The sequence below is a fragment of the Mastacembelus armatus genome, chromosome 23 (genome assembly GCF_900324485.2).
Source record: "Mastacembelus armatus chromosome 23, fMasArm1.2, whole genome shotgun sequence".
NCBI classification, from domain to species: Eukaryota; Metazoa; Chordata; class Actinopteri; order Synbranchiformes; family Mastacembelidae; genus Mastacembelus; species Mastacembelus armatus.
Genome location: NC_046655.1, coordinates 14,405,438 through 14,428,709, shown reverse-complemented (window position 1 = coordinate 14,428,709; position 23,272 = coordinate 14,405,438). Strand labels below are relative to the sequence as shown.

Sequence of the window (23,272 nt, the reverse complement as noted above, 5' to 3'; positions counted from 1 at the left end):
AGGAGAAACTTACTGTGTGCACAAAAAAAAGTCAAGTTTCTGATGAATTTACCTAAAAACAACAAAACTCAAAGTGGCTGAGGATAAAATGTCACTTCTATACATTCTGCTTCTATCAACAAGGCTCCTAATATATACAAAACCCAATGGACTGAGTCCCATCTGGGCAGCAGGTAATGGCAAATACAGAGGCAACATTAGGATTAGATGAGTGTGTGAATGTGTGTGTGTGTGTGTGTGTGTGTGCATGTTCACATGAATGTGCATCAAATTCCCCAAGCAAAAGCCACAGGCTTAATTGAAGGATGTAGTGACATAATGATAGATAGAAAGAGACAGAGGAGACAAATTGTGCACTGCTCTGTGCGTGTCTGTGTGCGTGTCTGTGTGTGTGTGTGTGTGTGTGTGTGTGTGTGTGTGTGTGTGTGTGTGAAAAAGTCCCATAATGGTGTAATGACTCCCCAAGGGAGCAGGACCCGGGGCTGAGGCTCCCCTCTGACTCCCCCCTGTCAAATGAGAGGAGGGATGAAGGAAGAGGAAGATGAGGAGGAGGAGGAAGAGCGATGGCGGTGAAAGAGAAGATGATAGTAGCGACAGCTGTCGGCTCCTCAGGACAGTAATTGGTTGGCTGAGAGAATGAGTATACACACATTCACTAACTATTTGCACTGTCACATGCACCTAAGGCTGCACGAACACCGAAGCCACCACCCAAAACCGACAGCGCTGAGCTGAGATGGTCATTACCCCACATCCCACCTGGCACAAGCACTCTGCCACCCAACCCTGGCACCCACAGGGGTTTGAGGATGAGGGTGAGGAGGGTGAGGTGGGCTTATTCAGTGTGACACCTCCAGTCAGATCTCAGTAAACAAGCCATCGGACCCCCACACTCGAAACCCAGCGCTGGAGTGACAGCTCCAAATCACACATGACAGCTTGACTGACAGGCCGGAATGGGCAAAGGGAGGGATGGAAATATGAAAAATAATAAGCTGTAATATTATCCAGACAGGAGAGAAGAGGAGGGAGGGAGAGAGGGAGGGAGGGAGAGAAGGGGATGGTGGCAGAAAATACGACTATATGTTGAAGCTGTGACCTCCTGCAATAAGTACATGACAAAGTTTATTCATATTTTTTCAACTGTGTGTGCAGAAAGTAAGAGCAGGAGGGTCTCATACAATATTCTATACTGTCAGATACAGGTAAGGATGATTGTAGTTCTTCCTTTTCAAAAAGAATCAAAAACTATGAAGAATTTATCTGGACTTGAATTGAAAAACAGATCAATTTCAGAATAGGAGCTCCTTAACTGTTAGCTCTGCTCGGCGTCTTCATGCAGCAGAGTTGGGGGATGTAGCATTTGGATAAAAACAACTGCAAACCTAACAGGTCAATAAAGATCATGCTGCAGCCAAACCTTCCCCTCAAGTACCTCAACAGTTACCGCAACACATAGTTTTACTTTGCCTGACATGCTGAACGATTCAGCACAGATTTCCAGATAGCTTGAAATACAAGTGAGGTCCCTAATATGGCTTTAATATTAATGATGAAACATATCAATCATCTGTCTCAGTATGATGGATGGTATGACTCCCATATCTCATTTTAAAATAGGTCAGTGAACTGACATCAGTCAAACCCTAGAAAATGAAGTAAGTGGAAAAAGAACCTATTCCTTCTGGAGCGCAGGTGACAGGAAGGCAAAGAGGCCACGGATGAAGAAGAGCTGGCAAGAAGTGGAGAAAGAAGGGTTAACATGTGAGAAGGGGAGAGGAGAGCACAGGAAAAAAATTCAATATATTTTTAATCTAGCGGATGTAATCAGATTATGCGTCTGCCAGGAGCGACGTATTTCATAAGGAATAACCAGTTTCGTGGTGGGAAGGGGAAGCGGAGTGGCGAGGAGGAGCGGTGGAGATGGGCACTTTGGCTGGCCGATCTACATCGACACTGACAGATTCTAATAAATGTGCTGGGAGGTGCCCGAAGAAACACAATGCCGTGTAATCATTTTATCACGACAAACCGGAATTCCAATGCTGTCCCATGTGAGCCCAGCCAGGGGAAAATTGAATTAACTGTGAATTGCTCATGCTTGGGGAATGGGGAAGAGGAAAAACAGGGATGAGGGAAGAGGACAGATAGAGAGTGAGTATAAGGAGGGGAAGAGTGGAGTGGAAGAGAGGACGATTTGGCCTGCTTTAGTTTTGGCAGGGTTTTTGGTCTCCGGGGTCTCCGACGGCTTCATAGAGCAGCTCTGGTTTCAGCAGCCGCTAGCTAACGATGCTAACTCAAGAGATCCTATCCTGACGCACTGCAGCCGTGCAGGACTTAGCTGTGCAGGAAACACATTATACACTCATTAAATGACATGTAGCCGCCCTCAAGTATTCAAGGGAAGGGACTATTAAAAACAATCACACACATCTGCTAACACTTGTTCAACCTCATGCTCTTCATACTGAGCTGGTGCTGAACTTTTAAAAGCTGCATTTACTCCCTGAATGACAAGAATAAGCAGGTTTGGAGAAGATTGGCACTTTGGTAGCCACAGAAGCCAAAGTTATACTTGTGGCCGTGGTAAATTACTGACTTCAGCTGCCACTCACAAGACTTTTTCATGCCACTGCTGATGTAAAAATGTCAGTTTTTAGCTGGTAGCTTTACTCCAACTTCCTCCTGGGACTAACTTTGTTAAGAATCACGCAGTCCTTTAATTATTTACTTTAAAACGTGACTATGTGACTATAAAGCTCACAGAAATTATACACAACTGCACAATAACTTAACTCTATGAAAACACTACATGCAATATATCAAAACTAATAGACAAGACTCCATCATTTCAACTCTTAACTCTGTCCTTAAGTCCAAGCTCAGTAAATGCTGAAGGAATTTTCTGATCATGGGGGTGTTTGGCCGTGTTGAGGAGACAAGTGGTACAGACAGAAAGAGGCTCTGTCGACTTCAGATTCTGGCCTGTCAGGGATCCAGGGTCGCTACGGATACAGCCCAGATGCTGCAGCTACGCAGCAGCGTGCCGCTGTAGAAACAGGAAGTGTTGACTGCTGGGAAATAAAGGACTTGATTCTTCCCCCAGTGAACACAACTCAGAAAAGCAAGAACACAGAGGTACTGGAGAGGGAACATACCCACATTTGTATACCCATGTGTGCATACAGTGCTTAACAAATTCATCAGACCACCGCCCAATGTAAGGTTGGTGCCACAGCTGCCCTAAACTAACAGTATTAGTGACTGACAAAACCATGTTTTATGTTTCTGTAATAGTTAATCTGCCCTTATGTGCAAGCTCTTTACTCACTGTAGTATATATTAATATAAAATATTATTATTTAAATATAACTGTGGTTGTTATACGTGAATTTTGTAATTTACTGTTTTACAAAAAGAGTTTTTTGGTTATTATGTGTGAAATAAAGATTAAATAAGGATTATTTACTTGTTCATCCATCCATCATCTGTACCCCCTTATTCCTAACCAGGGTCCCAGGGATCTGCTGGAGCCTATCCCAGCTCTCTTTGGGTGAAAGGCAGGGGTCCACCCTGGACAGGTCACCAGTCCATCACAGTATTTAGTTGTTTAAGTTTGTTATTTGCCTGATAAATGACAAAAAATGTGCCAGTATGATGTGAGCTGTACGTACAAAAAGAGACTTTTCCTCAAATCACTTATTCTCCTACACAATCCTTTTATTTTCTTCTGCTGCTGTCACTCTACTGCTCCTTAATCATTGATATTGACCCCAGCCAATGAGGATGGAGCAGAAATTTGCATAATTAGCCCCACTTGGTGGACAAGTCCCACTCCAGGTCCTGTGACAGTGTCTCTAGTGGGCTTGCTCAATTTCACATGTAGGAGAGTGGAGGGAAAGTGCCAAACAAATGACAAGCAGACAAAAGAGCATATGTTGTAGGTTTAGTGATAAACACATTATTTCAAACAAAATGTCAAATGAGAGCAATGCACAAAAATTAATTTGACATTACTGCACTCATTACTAAGCAGCTCGAATGCTGTGGCCGGCAGAGGTGGTTAGGCAGTTTACTTAGATTCATAGAAGAAGAAGCTCTGTTGTCCTGTCATTAGTAACATCAGACAAAACACAACGAGGAGAGACATTTCTGTGGAGGCCAGTCAATCCACTCAGAGCTCACTATAAATGCTGTCATTTATTTGACAAACGTCATTCCCTTGACATTTATTGTGCAACGTCTTTATTGACAAAAACAATGTCCTCCCTCAGCCGAATGATAAAACGTGTTTCTACTGTATCGAGTAAGTTTTAGAAAAATATCGGGTCATTCATTCAGACATTAAATTTAATACCGAAGGAGTATTCGGAAGGAAAGGCAGCTACTGTCACTGTAGCGAAACATACATGGACTGAAGGAAGGAACAGACCAAAAGCCACAGGGTTAAAAACCCATTTCAATGTTACAGAATTATGCCCTTATCCAAACCATCCAGGACTCCTGTATTGATTACAGCTGAGCAGCCAACAAAGCACTGAAGGTCCTCGTACTTAAAAGCAAGCAGAGCGGAGAGGATGAAGAAAGGGAGGGAACATACGAATGAAAGGACAGACGGATGTGGCAATGAGTACAGACTTTTACAGCGAACATCTGAAGACCAGGGCCTGTCAGCCTTTTTCATACCCAACACACAAACAAACACTCCACGTGAAGCACCTCTCGTCCACCTGACAATCCCCACACCATCAGCTCTTGTAAAGATTTCTTTATTAGTATATGTCATGCTCTGAGCTTTCCTAGAACACAGCAGAGCCTGGTTATGAAGTAATAGCCTTAATCAGCACCTGGCTCCATGCCTGCACCAGGACTTGTAGCTTAATCACCACTGTTTGGTTTTCTCCATGGATACAGAGGGCTTCTCAAAACGATCCCACTTTATGACAACATGCCCCAAAAGTAGGAAAATTGTTGTTTTAGAAGAGTGAAGTGGTTATGTAAGTTAAAAACAGACCAGGCAAGAGTCTGTTGATACTTGGGAACCCCATTAGGCTGATCACATCTTGTTTGAGTTCATCCTGATGCAGCTGCTGTGAGCTGAGAAAGAAAGACAAGCTTACAGAGCAGGGCTGAGTGTGACAGAACGAGGCGAGTAAAAAGGCGAGGAAAGGAAAAGACTGGTGAGCCAAGGTTATTCCCACTGTCAAGAACAGTTCCCAACAAAGTCACTGCCTAAGAAGGAGCGTCTCCTCTAAAGTCGCAGCGAAAGACACAAAACTGAACTGAGAGCCTTTTAAAAAGTTCAGAGAGGAAACGTAATCTTTGGTGAGGCTTAAAGGGAATTTACGTGGGCACAAAAGTCCAGCTGTGCTGTCTGTCTCTTTGTGTCTGTCAGCGATTTAAACAGCAGGAAGGCAGGAACGCATCGGCCCGTACAGCTCTCACTATGAATGCATTACGCTAATACTGCCAGGCTAGCAACCAACATGAAACAGGGATTAAACAGAGCATCGTCCCTGTTCTGAGTTCAAGAGAATGAGACTAAGAGAGCTGCAATTGACCTGTGATAACCCAAGTACTTCACCGTCCCTCTCCATGTCTTAAAAAATATATTTGATTAAGCTCCAAGGACCAAAACATTTTACAGTTACATTAAAAAAAAAAAACTAGTTTTTTTTTTTACTTATAAGTCTAACCACATCATGTGAAATTCACAAGGCTGGGAGGGCGAGGCTGCAAAGTGTTGATTTATAGGCGCTCTTAGAACAAGAACGGCATGTTAAACAGTAATCTGCAGATTTATTACGCTGCCAAATACTATTGGATGGATGTGAACATTTAAGACTTAACACCTGCCAATGCAGGCCTGCTTTAAGACAGAGGGGCCATGTATAGAGTATAGATCAGTACTTCGTCATAACACGGTATCCAAATATTACAGCCAGGCACATAGGTTGGAAATGGAAATCTTGCAGATGGCTGGAGATGGAACAGCGTAGTCTCCGTAGTAATGGCGTTTATATTCTACAGCAGCCGATTTACAGGTAATACCAACATCTGAGCCCGGTACAGGGAGCGGTGTGACTTTAAGCAGCCCCACAGAAAGTGGGAAGGTGGAGATCAGGTGGTGGCCAGCCGTGCAGTGTTTACAGATTCTTTTAAATAGATTAACATCAGATCAGCCATTTGTCATTATGAGCTGCCAGACACCAGGTAAGTGCATAAAAACTGACCAATTTTCTACCTGGTTTCTATAAAGGAAAGCCTTTAGCTTCTGTGAGCAATCGTTTCTTAAAAAATGTTCAGTGGGAGTCAGAGTTGACCTCTTATGTACAGAGGCTTGTACATTTGTTAGAAAGAGATATTTTCCAAAGCAGCGGCTCATCTTTTGCACTGATGATTCAATCACTAGTGTTTCATGCCTATTCAAGCCTTAGAAGTGCTCTACCTGCCGGTTACCTCACAGCACCATCTATAAAAAAGATTTATGGGACTCCTATCTGTACTTCAAAGTAGTGCTGAAATGCCTCCTCCCATTTACTCTGTTGCTCAGTCTGTCCTACATCTGTAACTCTCAGCAACACCTCTGTTCCAGCAGCTGCACACTCAGGTTGAGAGACTGCTGTGGATCAAATGTGGAAGTGGAGCATGAATGGTGGAAAGCTTGAGGGTAGAGTCTTAAGTGTCTCTACCGCTCCTCTCTGTCTCATTCTCTTTCTGCTGGAGTCACTTTAGGCCGATCAACCTGCAAAAGAGTGTGAAATAGCGTCCCTGGGATCTCATCCATCAAATCCACATGGAAGGCCCTGGAGGGGCCCCATGCGGAGAACAGTAACCACATCTGATATTGCAGTAAAACAATGAAAGAGCCAGGCCTCCATCTTCACTGAGATACTATGAAATTAAAGATGTCCACATGGATCACTTCACCGGCTTCACCAATACGGTCTGACGGATCACTACTTTAGAGTCTGCTGCCATCAGCATGAATCTATTTGTGAGATTAATGGCGATGAGCTTGACAACAACGCCGACAATTGGTTCATGGTTGGTTTTCCGTCTAATATGGCAGCATGGAGCTCATAGTGCTATTCTCCTCCATAGCCCTCTCCATCCCGAAGAGCTCTAATCTCCCACTGGGCCTCTGGGCGACCCATCCAGCACACATTTGCATACATCTGCATATTTCCCATTAGGCTCCACTTGTTGCCTTTTCATGGAAAACTCGGATATGGGGATGATCACCCTCGACAGTAATGGCCCTATCTTCCTCTCCTATTTCCATTCTCCCTTTCCTCCCTAACTTTTTATTTTTTTTTCACACCACCTCCTGATCCCATGTTTCTCCTCTGCCATGTCTCTCTCTTTCTCTGTGCGATCAGAGAGCAGTATGGAAGGGAGAAGCGCCCAGTTAGTGGAGCAGCACTAGCTACAGTAAACCATCTGGGGCCCCTGACAGCCTCCGGCCTGAGAGAACACAATAACAAGACAGAGGAAATGAATTCAGCGCACAATGACCATGACTGAACCAGACTAATTAGATTAATATGTGATCAACTATTCAATTAGGCCCATTCAGCTGCGGAGCTCAAGAGGTATGGATACATGCAAATGAGATGAGTGAGCACAAATTGGGGAGAAAAAAGCCTTCAAAGTGTGTTAACAAGCTCTATGTATATATTCATTCATTCATATACATTCAGCCTGCACACACACACACAGGGGTGGGGATTAGTGTCTTATAATAAATTTGGATGTCACGTCACAGTGTGGTTGTAAGGTGGGTAAAATAACTGATGCCACAGTCTGGACTTGCTCATTACGTTTCTGCCAAACCGGTGGACAGAAGATTCTAGTCTGACTGCAGCATGTGAATATTTGTCAGTCAGGTTTTCAGACAGACTGAGGGTGCAACCGTCCAGTGTGTGCTGGAAAAAACCGCGGCACCCTGTAACACTGAAAGGGTCACTTCATCCAATTTGACCCAAAAACCCTTTTTAAGGCAGCAGTAAAATCTCACCATGCTAAAGGTTTGGGGTTTTACTTTTGGTGGTTTTGACACAATGAAGATGAACAGACTGTGGTCATGAGGCTCCAGGGTTTAACTCACTGGTTTCCACTAAACTACTTTCTGCTGAATGAATGGTTCCCAGCAAGTCCAGCGACACCATGAGCTTGTTGGCGATGCATTTATCTTAAAATGTGAGCATGTTAAACCAAAGGTATTGGGATGCCTACGCTTTAATGTAATAACTGTCTGATTTATGCAAACTAATCCTTTAAAGGAATTAAGCGTGTGCAGGAGATGACGCGGAGAAACTTAGCACCACCTGTTGGAGAACGATCAGTCGTGACAGCATGCTCTGAAAAAATATGACAGCTGATGGCTTTATTAGCTTCCTATTATCATGATGAGCGCAATGCTATCAAAAAGAAAGTGCACTAAAGAAAAAGCTCAGCATCACCTTTCTCCGGCTGCTTAATTTTTCTGCAGGGTGCTAATCAAGCGCCTGTCTCCACTCATGAATTTAGAGGGAAACCTAGAGCATTTAAATGTGCATTTAATTGCGTTGGTTCTGGAAGCGTCGTTAAGTAAGAGCTGGGAAATACATTTCTTAATGCGACTTAGTGATGCCCGGCAAATCAAAGACCATCAACGAATTAATGAGGGTGAGCGGCGAGCGCATTAAGACTAGAGACGGAGCGCCTCCATAAACAAATACATATCTCTCAACTAGACAGCAGGTACAGAGGGATAATGTGGAAGACGTAATAAATAGACTTCCCTGTCAATAGGCACGGTATACTATCCATTCCAGCACAATGTGTCCCACTTTAATAGTATAAATACACACACAGGTACACACACACCTTTATCCTGCGATGTTTTTAAAAGGCAGACAGATGCTTCTTCAGCAGCGTTCCTTTGCTCCTGTGAACAGAGCTGAGAACGCTTCTAAAGAAGAGGAGGTGGCGGTTGGGAGGGGGCAGAGATGAAAAAGAGAACTAGAAATATGAAACCTTCCTGGTTATTAAAAGCCGTCTTGCGAGGCCAGTGCTCCCATCGTTAAGTACTCTTTCAATTATTAACGGCGCCGCTGCGTTCATCCACGGGCGTGTGAATGCCAGTACAGCTCCAACACAAACTTTCATCGCCTGTTTCCTTACCTTTCCTACCTGATAACAGGTATTCCGCTGTAAGTGTCCCAGAGCTGCTGAGAGGACAGGCCAGCCGTGGGAATGATGACATAAAACTGGATGCAGAGCTGTCTGCTGTTCAGACAACTGACCACAGAAAATAGGAAAATAACTTTGTCATGAAGGAAATTTGGAAAACACTTTTAAACCTGAGCAGGCCAGCCTCTGGGGGGAGCTGCAGGTGTTCACTCATGTCAGGCCCAATCTGGGCCATTTTTCTCAGGTGTCAAGTGCCCGTCAAGCCTCAGCAATAATGAAGAGGAGATAAGGAGAGAGATTTGAGATGGTTGGGACTGAGCTGTGGGCAATAAGAGACGAGCAGGAAGCTTTTAGGGTGTTATCCTGCCGCTCTGTTCGCAGCTCCAAATGTTCCTGCGCCTCTGATGAGACGGGCTCATATGACAGATTACCAGCACAAATGCTGCTCGAGGGAAAGCTGGCACAGGGAGCGATCCCAACACACCACCATCACATATATATGACTGTGTGCTGGGCGGAGTGTAGAAATAGACAGACTGCAGAATGGCAGGATCACATTTGTGCCTCATGTAGTCACTGGATTAACGTAATAAGGTGCTTTCTGGCATGAAAAGCCAGAACATCACGCGTGTATTCATGCACTTACGCCTTTGGTTCTCTCTGATGTTTGAGGGTCTGCACACAAAGTCAAATTCCATTGCAATATTTAGGCATACTCTGACGTTCTGGTGCCACAGTGAATGTTTTTAAATCCTTTTTGGTTGCCAGGTTGTGAAAGATTCTCTTTGGCTGCTGTTTATCCACCTTTAGCCTTATTAGCTGCTGATTTATTAACTATAAAAATCCATAAAGCCTTAATAAAGAATTCTTTATTAGAAAACTGTTATTAGCTACTATTTTTCTATTATTCCACTGACAAGACATAATCCTAACTAAGCCTAAAACACTCTGTTGACCTTGACTCGGATTATTTTCTCATATACAGTCAAATGAGAACAGACGCCTCTTTATGAAGTCATCTTTGTCTGTAATTGAATCCTTGTCTTATTTTCCTAAAAAAGTGGCCTCCACAGGAAGAAGATTTCAGCTCTTTCCCATGCAAATCCATTTGTTTCAAGCATTTGCCTAAACCAAGCTACATTTTCTCAGTTGTATTAAAGCAACTTGCCGCCTGCTTGTTTAAAGATACAGACGCTCAGAGAAAAATCTTTATCATCTCCTGTTTGCAAAGAAACTTCACTTTCCTAAAAACCTGAATCCTAAAAAGAAGCATTTGCCCGACAAATAAGGATTTTCCAAAACTGTTTCTAATACAAACTGCTTGTTTCAATATTGTTCATGAAATGTGTGTTGGCATCTTAAAACAAGGCTGAATAATAGCACTGCAGCAGGAACAGCAAAAATATATCCTGATGACAGGAAAAGGTTGAAACAGTTTGAGTTGCATTGGAAACTGGCTGAAATATTTGGACTTTTAATTGATTTCTTTTTAACACTACGTTATAGACAGGAATGACTTGACAAGAAGGGTGGAACGTGTTTTCATATGGAGGGTTCTGATGCAAACATTGGTTAGAAGTCATACAAGTCATATATCTTGGTGTGGGCTTTGGGCTCTTAGGGAACACTTGTTTTAAAGTGAGGCCCAGTCATTCTGCCCATTGAAAGTTAGAGCAGAGAATGTTGGACTGACGAGGAGCACTGCTTATCGACCGTGGTCGGGCGCGTTTCCACTCTGGAGATGGGGCGCGAGGCACTGGGGCGTGCTGACGGCCGTCCCCCGGGACTCCTGTCCAATTACAGCTCAAAATGAGCCGGGAGAGCACTGAGATTGGGCTGGGCACACCAAGGTGATGATAGAAGGAGGGAGGGAACTGAGAGATGGAAAGTAAGGGGCCAAGGATATGAGTAGCACTTGAAATTAATGGGGCAGTGTGCAGCGGGAGTCCCGGGGGTGAGCAGAGGGCCCACTGATGACATTAACTCCGCCCTCAAGCAGCCATTAGGGGGCGAGAGGTTCCAGCAATCCTGGGACACAGAGCACAAAGGCTCACAAGCTTCCCCTGATTGCAACACTGGTGCCGGGTTGAACCGGTGCCACGAGCGGCCTGGAACATCCACCGCAGTGATGTACAGCGAGTTAACTGTGCATGACACTATTAGTGAAAGCCAGACACCCCTGATGCTCAATGCCACTCATGAAATCTTAAAGCATGATCACATAACTAAGCTGAGAGATTCAGGTTGCAATCCAGATTTCATTCTCACCCACATCACGTAAAAATTGACAAACCGAAAGATTTGAGAAAAGATTTTAATAGGCGCTGGCGTTCAGAGGGCTTTCATTTGAAATGTCATATTTGGACGACTGTGCTCCGAGAGCTATTAAGCAGAAATGTGTTCGCCTATAAAAGAGCTCTTCTGTGTGTGATTGCCATTTAATAGCTGGCCATACGTTCACGCTCCAGTCTCTCTTTAATGTTGCAGTGCACCGGGGACCATCAGAGAGTGAAGGGAGAGAACCCAAGGCCTCGAAAGATCTCATCCAAATTACTGTCATCTTCCAAAGCACGTCGTCGAGGGGATGAGATGAAATGTTGTCATAATGTTGCTGTGGCGGAGCTCATTGACTGCACATTCAGCGTGCACGGCCACGAGATATGACGCGGACTGGAACAATAACACGCCGACGACGTACACACACTGGGATTACAACAATAAATCTGTTTTGATTACACAGTCAATGCCGATTTAATTAATACTAGACTGATTGCATTTTGGAAACCGTGATTTAATTCTAATTCTACATTTTGATCAGACACAAGTAGTGGAGAGTTTAGAGGCTTCCACGCTGGTAAAATCATGCATGGAAATAGTCAAGTTTAAATTTAAAGATAGTGAATAATAGGACGAGATATCAGCCAGTATCAGTTGCAATCCAAAAATAAACCACTATCAGCTAAATCCTATCAATAACGGAGTGGCACAGACAAGTGTGTTCTCTGTTCGACACACAAAGAAAACATGACAGAGTCGAGAGAGAGAGAAACACATTTAAAAGTTTTTTGCCGGGAGTCAGTGAAGCTTTTAATACATACAGTCACATCAGTAGCACATTAAGACGGCGTAACCACGGCAACAGACACCAGGATTATGTCAAAGAAAGGCACACAAAAGATCCAAAGACACTTTGTTCAAAACACGGTCCTGAGAGTAAAGGAAAGAAAAGAAAGACAAATAAGCAAGTTCCAAGAAAAAAAAATGGCCTGTAGGGGCAAGTCTCACTGAGCGTGTGCAGTCACATTAACAACATCAGGACATGGACCTGCATTCTTTTGGGACATAAGCAGGCCCCAGAAAGTTTGGGGTTAAGACATTTTCTGGGGAATGTATGTAAGTCAGCTGTTACAGGGAGAGACGAGCCATGGCAGCTCCAGGGCTGTTTCTCAAGTCATCTGATTGTGAGCAGAACATTAAGCAACAGTCCAGTCCAGCACGGACCCAGTTTCTGCAGCTGGTCTAACAGGCTACGTCTCCTCGTGCTTCTCTCCTGATCTTCACTACTTTCCCCTCTCTTGACATTTCAGTCTCTATCCACTTCCTGTTCTTGGAGAGCCAAATGCAGCCAGGTCATGCAGAAGTGAGACAACTCAATGCTTAGTACCAGGCTGCTGTAAAAGTTTGCTGAAGTAATTTCGTGCAAATCAATTATCCTTCACGCTGCATGGAAAAATAAGGAGCATGTGTAGAAAACAAAATGATCCAACACAATCAGGCTGGTAAATGTTCTGTTGTACCAGTGCTGTTTCAAAGCACAGTTACTAATCAATAAATTACCTGAGCGTCCCTAAACTGCCATAAATAACAACAACAACAACAGTAACATTCCAAAACAAGCCAACTAATCAACTGCCCCGTTCGGCAGCAGGAGATCCAGAGCTTTTTAAAATGACTCTCTCATGTTCACGTCATGAGAAATGACTGTGCTGCACGTTTCACAGTGGAAACAGTGAAGAGTCAAATGCTGCACGACATTAAGCTGCAGAATTTTTATTTAAAACGATAACACTGCACTACATCTTGACATAAAAACAGCTTCACTTTCACTCTGTTCAGCCAAAGTCATTTACACACTTGACCAATTAAAGCAAATGCTCGTACAGTCAGACTTAAAATGGAAATGCGCTGCTCTAAAGAATCTGCACAGCAACAAAGACCCTAGGAGATCTAATCATCCCTTAACAAACATTAGATCTCAATGAAGTCAACAGCAGTAAAAGCTTAACCCGTAAGGGGAAGGCTGGGGAGCTGCAGCAGCAAACGGCGCTGGTGTGAGGTTGTCAGCCGCTGCGTGCACGTCACAGGTCAGCTGGTCATCCTGCAGCTGATGAATCACTAAGTCTGAAGCATGTATGATCCTGAGCGACCTGGCAATGAAGCCTGGCCCTGTCACATCCGATCAGACTCCATAAGGGTTTCAGGTCACGTCACAAACACCAGCAATGGAATGAACCGGTAGAAACGAACTTAAATCTAAAGTCTAAATAAACATTTTTAGTGAGAAGCAGCACTGGCAATTGTGAGGGCAGTAAAAACAAAGAAACGCACCAGATCTAGGGGGTTTTCCTCTCGTTCACACAAACATGAAGACTCAAGAGTCTGGAGTGAATCAACCCTGGTTGTTACATCATACAGTTTTCCCGCTATCTGGACTCCACCCTGTGAGTTGTTCCCTTTTCAGCACTACATATGTGTATGTGTGATCTACTTTGTGGGTTAGACTGAGGCCAATTTCTCCGGTTTCTGTCTTCCAGCTGCCAGTGTCATATCTGAGGACGTTTCCAGGACATTCCTGGAGGGTGGAGTTGCAGGACAGAGCAGTGTTTGCCTCCTCCGTGATGATTTGGTTTGACTGACTACACATAACGGTGTGCCTTCGTAAACCAAAACCAGACGAACTCTGTTGACGGTGATCATGACGGCGGTTAAAGACGACCGTCAACCCCGTGCAGACGATCAGTTCTACTCCCCGCTCTCTTCTGTCCAGACGGTTTGTATTTTAAAAGAACAACAAATCCCCCGTCTCACTGATGCTTCCCTTCATTCTGCTCTGTTTTCTCTTCGCTCTCTTTCCCTCTTTTGCAACACCCTGGGGTCACCATCTGCATGGCAACACTCACAGCGTGACACTTCCATAACCCAGGAGGAGGAAGAGAGCGACAGAGCACAGACCCCTCTCTCTCTCTCTCTCTATTCACAGGCCACCCATAATTCATTAGCTCTCCCTCTCATCCTGCCTATATTTTTCTCTCAGTGCACTGTGACTGATGCGGGTTTCTCAAAGCTCGTTCAGATATTTTCTGGAAATGAAGCTGCTGACAGTCGACATTTTGTACCACCATTCAGCATGTTTTAAATTTGACCGTTTTCATGCCAAACCTCATTCAGAAAAGAGCTATTTTTTAGACCATGGGGCAGTAAAATGTCTCATTAAAACTAAAGATTCACGACGACGCATAGTAGAGCAGAATAACGAATCAAACACCAATTCTCCATCATGTCAGTGATATTTAACCTTAAGCTCCTGCCCGTCTGATTTAGCGCTTTAATCGGGTTCTTTTTACAAACAACAAGAAGATCTTTCCTTTACAGTCTATCGCACAGCTTCGGTCCAACCTACCGAGGTGATCCTTGCAAAAACAAACTCTCGGTATGATTGGTCAGTTCTTCATTTGGCCCCTGGTCATGCATTGTCTGCAGTTTTTCTTTTTTTTTCTGTTTTGGCTTCGAACATCCATCAGTCACACACACAAAGAGATTTAATTCCTTTTTTTCTTATTTTCACCGGGCACAGTGCCAATGTTTTCCGTTCCATCACTGACTCTCACCCCCAGCCCTCCTCCTCATCTTTTCCTCCCTTCTCCAACCCTCTTCCTCACCCCCCCAACCCCCCCGACTCCGTTAAGCCTTCTGTTTCAGTTGCAAGCGAAGGCTGTTTATTTATTCAGACTTGATCTATTGTTCCCTCTCATTTTTCTCCTCCACCCCACTATTTCTATGTATCTTTCTCACCCTCATCATCTTCCCTATTCCCCTCTGGTTAAATAACTGCAGAGGAATAGTGTGAAAGAATAAGGGGGGGGGGGGTCAGACACATTGGGAAAGAGTGCAGGGAATCAGCTGTGGAGAGTGATGGTGACGTAGGGGGAGGAATAAAACACAGAACATAAAGACAGAAGAACAGAGTTTGCTCTGTACGTACTTCCTATGTCTTTGGAGCTGTAGAGCATAAAGATGGTTGTGTGTCATTCGGCAAAACACACACACACACACACACACACTTGTTTTCATATGTATGAAGGTTTAAAGCTTCTTTATGGACCCGACTGTCATGCACGCTGCAGCATTACCTGTGAGAATAAGACTAAACAAAGTACAGCACTAAAACCCAGCCAGAGGGAATGATTAGTGTACGTGTGCGATTCTGTGTGCGTGACGACGAGAGTGAGACAGAGAGCTGTGCTCCAGGTGGTGCATTATTAAACAGATTTGTCACTTTGGGCCAATGGTGTTAAATGTGTGCGTGTGTTTTGGTTACGTGCATGTGTGCAGAGGCTAATCTATAGGTTACATCGAGCAGAAAACGAATGGAAGACAGCAGCAAATCGGCCTCTCAAGAGGAACAGAAAAACAGACGAGAAAACACAGAGGAAAAGAAAAAAAGGCTGGAGAGAGAGAGAGAGAGCGAGAGAAAGGAAATAAAGATGAAAACAGAGCATGACGAGAAAATAGAAACGGGCAGAAAGAAAAAAGAAAGAAAGGTGTTGATGCTGTTTACCTTCAGCGAAATTGATTTACACGTGCAGTCACGTTACTTCATGCTCACTGATTATATGGTATCTGCATGAGCACACACACACACGCACACACACAGACACACACCATCATCATGTGAGGCGTGTGTTACAGCTGTGTTTTAAATCCCTGCGGCTGCTGTTGACTAAGCTGATCTTTGTTCAGGAACAAAAAAAAAAAAAAAAGAGCCGCTGCCTCTGCCATGACACGCAGCAGCAACAACAACACTAGTTTTAGTCAAAAATAACATAAAAGACGCACACAAATATCATCTGTGTGTGTGTGTGTGTGAGATCTGTCAGCCAACAACAAATGTAAACGATGGGATTGGAGCAGAGCGCACACACATGCACACAGAAGGACACGGGCACATACACACACACACTATAACCTGCAAACAGTGTTTGAAGGGCTGATGATGATGCAGCACTGCACTGTCAAACCAGGTTTCAAGGGTGGCAGCTGGATGAGGAACTACTCTCGGAAATTTTGTTGTATTTTTACTGTTTTTTTCATTTTCATTGCAAACATGTTTGTTTCCCTGGATCATTTCACTACTGGTGGTGGAGACAAAGCCTAAAACGTAAGATTTAGGTTGTAGATCAAACTGTCATTACACAACATTACAGGCAGAGGTCCTGCATACAAACATGCAATGCTAACTATGCTAACAATCAAAAGTTAGAGTGCTGAACATGCAGCATCTAATAAGCATGAGAAGTCTCACTATAAACAGAGCGGAGGTGACACAGCAGATACATTAAATAAACTTAGCAGTCGTTCAGGTCATCCTGGGGGAGATGTATCAAGGTCTGGGTGGTGTCCCAGGTCTGCAGGACAAATGGACTAGTGGCATGGACTGAACCGTATCCAGCTTCTGATAAAACTGTTTAACGACACACACCTGGAAGAGTCTCGCCTCTACGGCGCTCTCTGTTCTATCTCCCCTCCTGAAATTTCTAGTCCTTCCTGCTCCTCTGTAGCTTTTCCAGTCCCCTTCCCTCTCTGTCATTTTTCCTCCGTCTCTTTTGTGTCTTGTGACACACTCTCGCCTCAGCTATGTAATTATCTCTTGCTGATTCCAGGGGGTTTGGTGGAATTCAGCCCTCCCTTTCTTTCTCCTTCTACCCGCCCCGTCCGCCTCCGTCACTCGGATGCTGAATGCCATATTGTTCTGAGCTGCTACAAAGCCTTGACTGACAGCTGTGGGAAGCGGAGAGTGAATTCTGATTCCGCCCAGCAGCACCCCAACTCCCCTTTCTGCCGCCATTTCTGTCAGTTCGACTTGTCAGCTAGCTTTTCTTGTTTCACATTGTTTAAGTGATGTGGTTGTTAAAAAACGAGCTCCATTTGGCCCGAACGCCCGCACAGACTGCAGTTCTAATTTCAACACGTTTAACTGCACTTTAGCAAACACACCGAGGATGTTAAGGCCCAAATGTTTTGAAACTTTATTCTGTGAATGCAAATGTTTCTCTGAAACCAGCAGCTCCATTCACACCAAACAAGCTCCGCTGGCGGGCGACTGAAGAACCACAGTATTTATCTATTTATCTTATGTTGGCTCTGAGCTGATCGTCACCAAGAGCCCAGAGGAAAGCCTCGAATAGCTCGTTAGGACGTCAGATGACTGAATCAACGTCATCACTCACATGCATCAAATCGAGCTGCGAACACCAGGGAGCAAATCAGGGCAGAGCAGAGACTGACCTCAGCTCGATGGAAAAAGCGTCACTAAAGACCGAATAAGCCAAGAATCACAGCAATGGAGAGATGGAAATGCAGACGGAGGAAAGAGTTCATCCAAAGTCGGGAGAATTTATCAGATTAATTATGGATGCTGACTGAAAATCAAACATTAGCACGTCAGCTGTGTTTGACTGTAACAGTGAAATGGCACTTAGCTCATTTTACATAACTACTTCAGTATCCTCTTACATGCTGTTTTCTAGCTTTTTCCATTGTGAAAAGACAAATTCTGCAGCAGAAACTGAAAATTTGTCCCATTTCCAACCATGAAAATGTTCAAACTTCACTTTTAGAAGCTTCTGTCTGAAACTACCAGTATCAGCCTTAGATAAATGTTTTCACTACAACCCTTTAGTTTTAATCCTGAACAGAGAAAAGGTCCTGGCGTATAGACAAAGCGCCACACACCACTCTCACACACTATCAGAGGGGATTTAAAGATTCAAACAGTGGTCTTGGTAATTAGGCAGATGGATTTGTGCTTCTGCTCCTGGTCCAGCGGGATATAAAGCGACACATAATGCAAGCGGACGAACTCTTTAAGTGGATTAATTAAAACCAACACTGTGGGGTCAAAGGTCAAGCCCCCGTTTGCCGTCAGCACTCCTCACTCTTCCCTTCCCGTTCCCTCCCGCCTCGCTCGGAGCACTCTCAGAGCTGCGGGACGGTTCGCTGCGGTAAGTCCAAGGATTTAGATGATTGGACGGAGGCAAAATCCAACCCTGAAGAACTCGAGAAGGGAGAACGAAGCAGTGAAGGAATAATGGTAGATTTTTTTTTTTTTTTTTAATGTCTAGGCTTAATTATGAAAACTCATTTTCACATTAGTGTCAGAAACTGGCCCTTATTTCCCTGCTCTAGTTTGGCTTTAGTTCTTGCTCTAAAAACACACTTTTATCTTATCTTAACCTGGTTCCTGTCATTGTATCTGCAAACCAGATGGTAATGGAATCAAAACCTGTGCTCTCCTCTCTCCACTCCCTAATTGAATGCATAACACACCTCATCTCTGCAGTTTGTGTGTGCGCGCGTGAGGTGGCTGGATGTAATCAGATGGAATTAATATGCATGCTGTTTCTCATTATGAAATAACTGAACTGCACTTCAGATATGTGACGTGCAGCGTGAGATTTTAACATCCATCCACTGCGTTCGCTCAAGAGGGTGTGTTTCTGTGTTTCTGTGTGTGTGTGTGTGTGTGTGTGAACTGACAGACAATATATAAGAGAGCGGGAAAGAAGACGCACCCTGCTGCTGGCAGATAACACTTGCTTTAACACATGCACACACATTTGTCACTTGCATTAGCTCCTTATTGCATTTAAAGTAAATCAAATTCCACAGAGCTGCATTAATCTGCTAATTGTGCTAATATGCATATCATGGCGCCTAATTACGTTACAACAGTGAGGCCTCATCTTTCATCGGCACCGATAGTTTTGCTTTAGTTTCTTGCTTTGAGATTTGAATAATACAGGAAGGCTTTTGTTTTCAATCTACTGGAATGTGTTAACATTTAGAAAATTGTATCCAGCTAAATCAAGTGTTTGTTCCCTTTGTTTAACTGCTTGTGGTGCTCAATAATAACAACATAAAAACACTTTCTCGGTAATGCTGCATTTATGATATGAGTGTGTGTGAAGTGTGCGTCTGAGTGTGACGGAGGTGAGTCTCATTAGGGAGAAAACGACGCAGAGAACGCCGCCGAGGTGCTTCATTATCATACACAATTGAGAAGAACTTGTGTGTGTGTGTGTGTGACCCAGAGAGAGTGTGAGCGGCGGCCGACAGTAAGCTGGTCTTTATTAAGATGTGCCGTCTTTGGAGAGGGACAGCTGCTCCTGCCTCTAATCTGGAAGAACAATGCTTTAATAAAGAGAAGATGAGAGACAGGGAGGAGGTAAATGTTCCTCCGTCTCCTCTTTCTCTCTTTCCTTACGACCTTTTCTCACTCGTCTTCGCCTCCTTCTCTCCTAATGACTGAGCTGCCTGTTCCAAAGAAAAGATCTTTGGGTTTCCTGCACAAAAGTTGGCAGTATTTGTCAATTTGGAACTGAAATCCTCACTTCTGACCTTTGACTTTTCACCTGCCGAGCTAACGTGGCTGCTGTGAGTCAGACGTGTCAATTATCAACTTGCTATCTGTACTAAAATCAGCCAGAAGTGACATTTTTAACACTACCAGGAGATCTGTCCCCATTCAGCAAATAGACCGAGAGGAGAGAGAGTGTGTCCACAGAGAAAGTCTCTGCTGCAGCTATTTATGTGTGTGTGTATGTGTGTGTGTGTGTGTGTGTGAGGCCAGCTGCATGCCCTATTTCTCAATGTGGATGGTCACCACTGCCTGTTTGGAAATGACATCATTTAGCCCCCCCCACCCCGTCCATCAGCAGTTTGCTGAAATATGCCTGCTCCACATTACTCCACTCATTTTCTATTTTGGATTCGTGGATAATGGTGGTGGGAAGGAGGGCAGCAGTGGGAGGTGGGGGCATAAAACGATAAAGGAGGGAGGGAGCAGCAGCATTAAAAGAATAATTTGAGCATCTTGAGGGTTCTGTCTCCTCTCTGCCGTTTCCAAAATAGAATTTGCGATAGTCCCCGTCGCTGCCGCCAAGTCTGTCGAGGGAATAATGACTTATTTATCAATTGGCTGAAATATTCAGGGACAAGGCCTTTTAAATTCCAGCTTTTAAATTCATGGGCTTTTCTGCTGAGATGCTTAATGACAGTGAATGTATTCATAGTGATTTGCAGGTCCGAGGCTGAGCCTCGCGTCCTGCCCATGAGTCTAATATCTGCTTGACAAAAAGGAAACGTGCTCACTCAAGACGAGGCGAGTTAAAAAAGTTCCACCTTTGACCTCATGGGAGGCTCCCTGAGTGAGATTTGCATCAGGACCGTCTCCTTGTGCCAGCATGCAAACCGCCGTGTTGCTTGAGCAGCTCTGAAAACATGTTTTGCAGCTTGGGAGATAAAATTTAATGTTCTCTAAATGCTGCTGCTGCAGGCAATCAGCCATGAGTAAATGTTTCAAGATAAATTCCTGGAGGGGTGTTCACTTTCTGCCAGTGCTGTGGCTCTTCAACATTTGGAGGGACCGAATCAGAATGGGGGGTGGGGGTGGAAGGGTGGGGGTGCGGTTGGGGTGGTGGTGATAAATGTCATTCTTACTTCTAGGCTGGAATGGACGAAGTTTGGAGATGGTGGTGGTGATAAAGCGCCATGCTGGGCAGCATAGGGGGCTAATGAGATGTACGCGGGCACAGAGCAGCTTGCATGCGCCAGACTCGACCGAGCAGAGGAGAAGCGGGAGAGGAGACTGAAAAGTAGAAACTGCGCTGTACTCGTCGTAGGTTATTTTACCCAAATCGCGCAAACCGTGCGTAATTACGCACCGCAGCACAAGAACCAAAGCTCAGAAGTCCGCGACCTCCTGCATGCGCCGCGTCCCACCCTTATTTTCTCCAAAACACCAACGCACTTCTGTCTCTAGCCCCTCTGTTATCACCCCGTTCACAATGGCGAGGCTGTGGAGAAACTGACCGGGCGCTTACCTTAACACGTTCCAGCTTTTCAGAGGGTCCAGGTCTGAAATTATAGAAACCATGGTCGACTGGCTGGGCAGCACCGGGAGAGGGAGGGGGTGCGGCAGAAAAAGATCGAAAGAAAAAGCGGCGCTAAGGCTGTAAACTCCGTCTGCGAATGACAGCGATTGCTCGGATGCAACCCGTCCTGGTTGTTCAGTGGGTGATGAGCGCTGTCACAGCTCTCTCTCTCTCTCTCTCTCTCTCTCTCTCTCTCCCCCTCTCTGTCTCTCCCTCCGCCCCCTCTTGTACAAAGCCTGCGCTCTGCAGACGCGTCTCCGAGCTCCGTCCGGTCCGTGTTTGACAGGAAGGCTGCTGCTCGAAATGCAGAAACGTACAGTAGAGGAGGGTAAACCCCACATAGGAAACTCATTTAGCCAGCTTCTGTTTTTAAACGCACCCGAGGGAGCAGGGTTCACGCACCTACACTGTAAAACAGTGCAAACAGCTTTTCCATCCAACGATGTGACTTTAAGCTTAAAGCTCGTGTGAAGGTGGTTTGTTAGTCCGCTGGGAGAACGTGTTTAACACGCAGGTTCACTTGGTGGAGTATTTCACAACAAAAGAAACTGAGCTGGTTTGCAAATGAAAAGACCAACTACAGGGACTGTGGACAAAAGAGAGATGAACTTTTAGATGAACTTGCTTCCTCCATAAATAAAACTATAATTCATAACTAATAATTAAACGAAGGCTAAGCATTAAAGCCAGAAGCATAACTGATTGTGTAATGTCTCATTATCCATCCAAAGCAGATCAGAAACCACTTGATGCAGCAGGTTTATCACATGCCAAATATTTTACAACTGAAACCTGGTTCAGACACAGCTGCTCAGCGAACTGTGCTGCAGTTACTAAGTTCAAGGCATCGTCACAGCCCTGCAGAGTATCTCTGCAAACTCTTGTCAGCCCTGACTTCCTGTCTGACACCACCACATCCTGTCGATAGCTGTGTTGTTTCTTCCTATTTCCCCTCCCCTCACATGGCAGCAGATGCATCATTGCTGGCGAAGAATGACGAGGCAACAGCCAAGTCCCACCCATTCTGATTTCCCATCTATTTGCTCATTGGGAAAAAGCAGATGAGCCCCGATGGAAAAGAGAAGACAGCGTCAGAACTGTGTCTGTTTCAGATAATTGTCTGGGACAGCAGAACCGAGTGGGACTGAAAGTGTCTGCCACTGCCATGGGCATTACAGCACAAGTGGTTTGTTATTTTCAGGGTTATGATGTTAGTTGGTTGCACTTGTACTCACAGATGATGGTCAGTTTGACAGCAAACAGTTTTTAGACAGCTCATTCAGAAAAACTCTCTGAACATGAGTCACAGCACCGCCTCGCTTTAGCTTGGTAAATGTGCGTTTTTAGTTTTTCCCCGATGGTGTTGGATGTTTAACCGTGTGCAGCTCCATCAGCTAAAGCTAAAACAGCCTTTAAATCCCAACAATACATGATGTCACAAACTGACACTGCAGAGGGGAAACACTAGTTCACATGGAAGTAAACAGCACAGTGCAGGTAAGACATAACGGTAATGCAAAGCTACAGCCCGGCGCTCTCAGCCTCAGCAGCCATACTGCAATGGCTTTAAATAGACTCAATTGGACATCTGCTTCAGTGAGGAGGAGGAGGAGGATGGAGAGAGTTGACAGCATCTCGCTTCTCTTCCTCTGTCTCTATTTCTGTCTCTTGCGCTCATATAGACACGAAGGCTTGCGCAAACGCACACACGCAAGACAGTAAGATCAAACAGAGTTTAGCTCTCCTCTGCACAATTCTAATTTCTGCATTGCGATCACGTTGGCAGGCCTGACGTCTCCGAGTAGGCGTCAGTGCATCCGTACAGTTACGAGATGTATAGACAGTCGGCAGGAGAGAATAGGTTAATGGTTTTGGTTTTATTA

The 23,272-nt window shown here is 44.7% G+C and overlaps 1 protein-coding gene across 2 annotated transcripts in view; it reads right to left on the bottom strand.

Annotated features, from left to right (window-relative positions):
• The window catches only part of celf2 (cugbp, Elav-like family member 2), a 167,155-nt gene extending 145,615 nt beyond the window's left edge, over nucleotides 1-21,540 (bottom strand). For both annotated transcript variants that reach the window (XM_026326699.1, XM_026326695.1), the window contains exon 1: nucleotides 21,339-21,540. In XM_026326699.1, coding sequence (XP_026182484.1) covers nucleotides 21,339-21,391 — 53 coding nt within the window. In that variant the 5' untranslated portion in view covers nucleotides 21,392-21,540. The remainder of the gene's footprint in view (nucleotides 1-21,338) is intronic.
• Nucleotides 21,541-23,272: the final 1,732 nt, after the last annotated feature.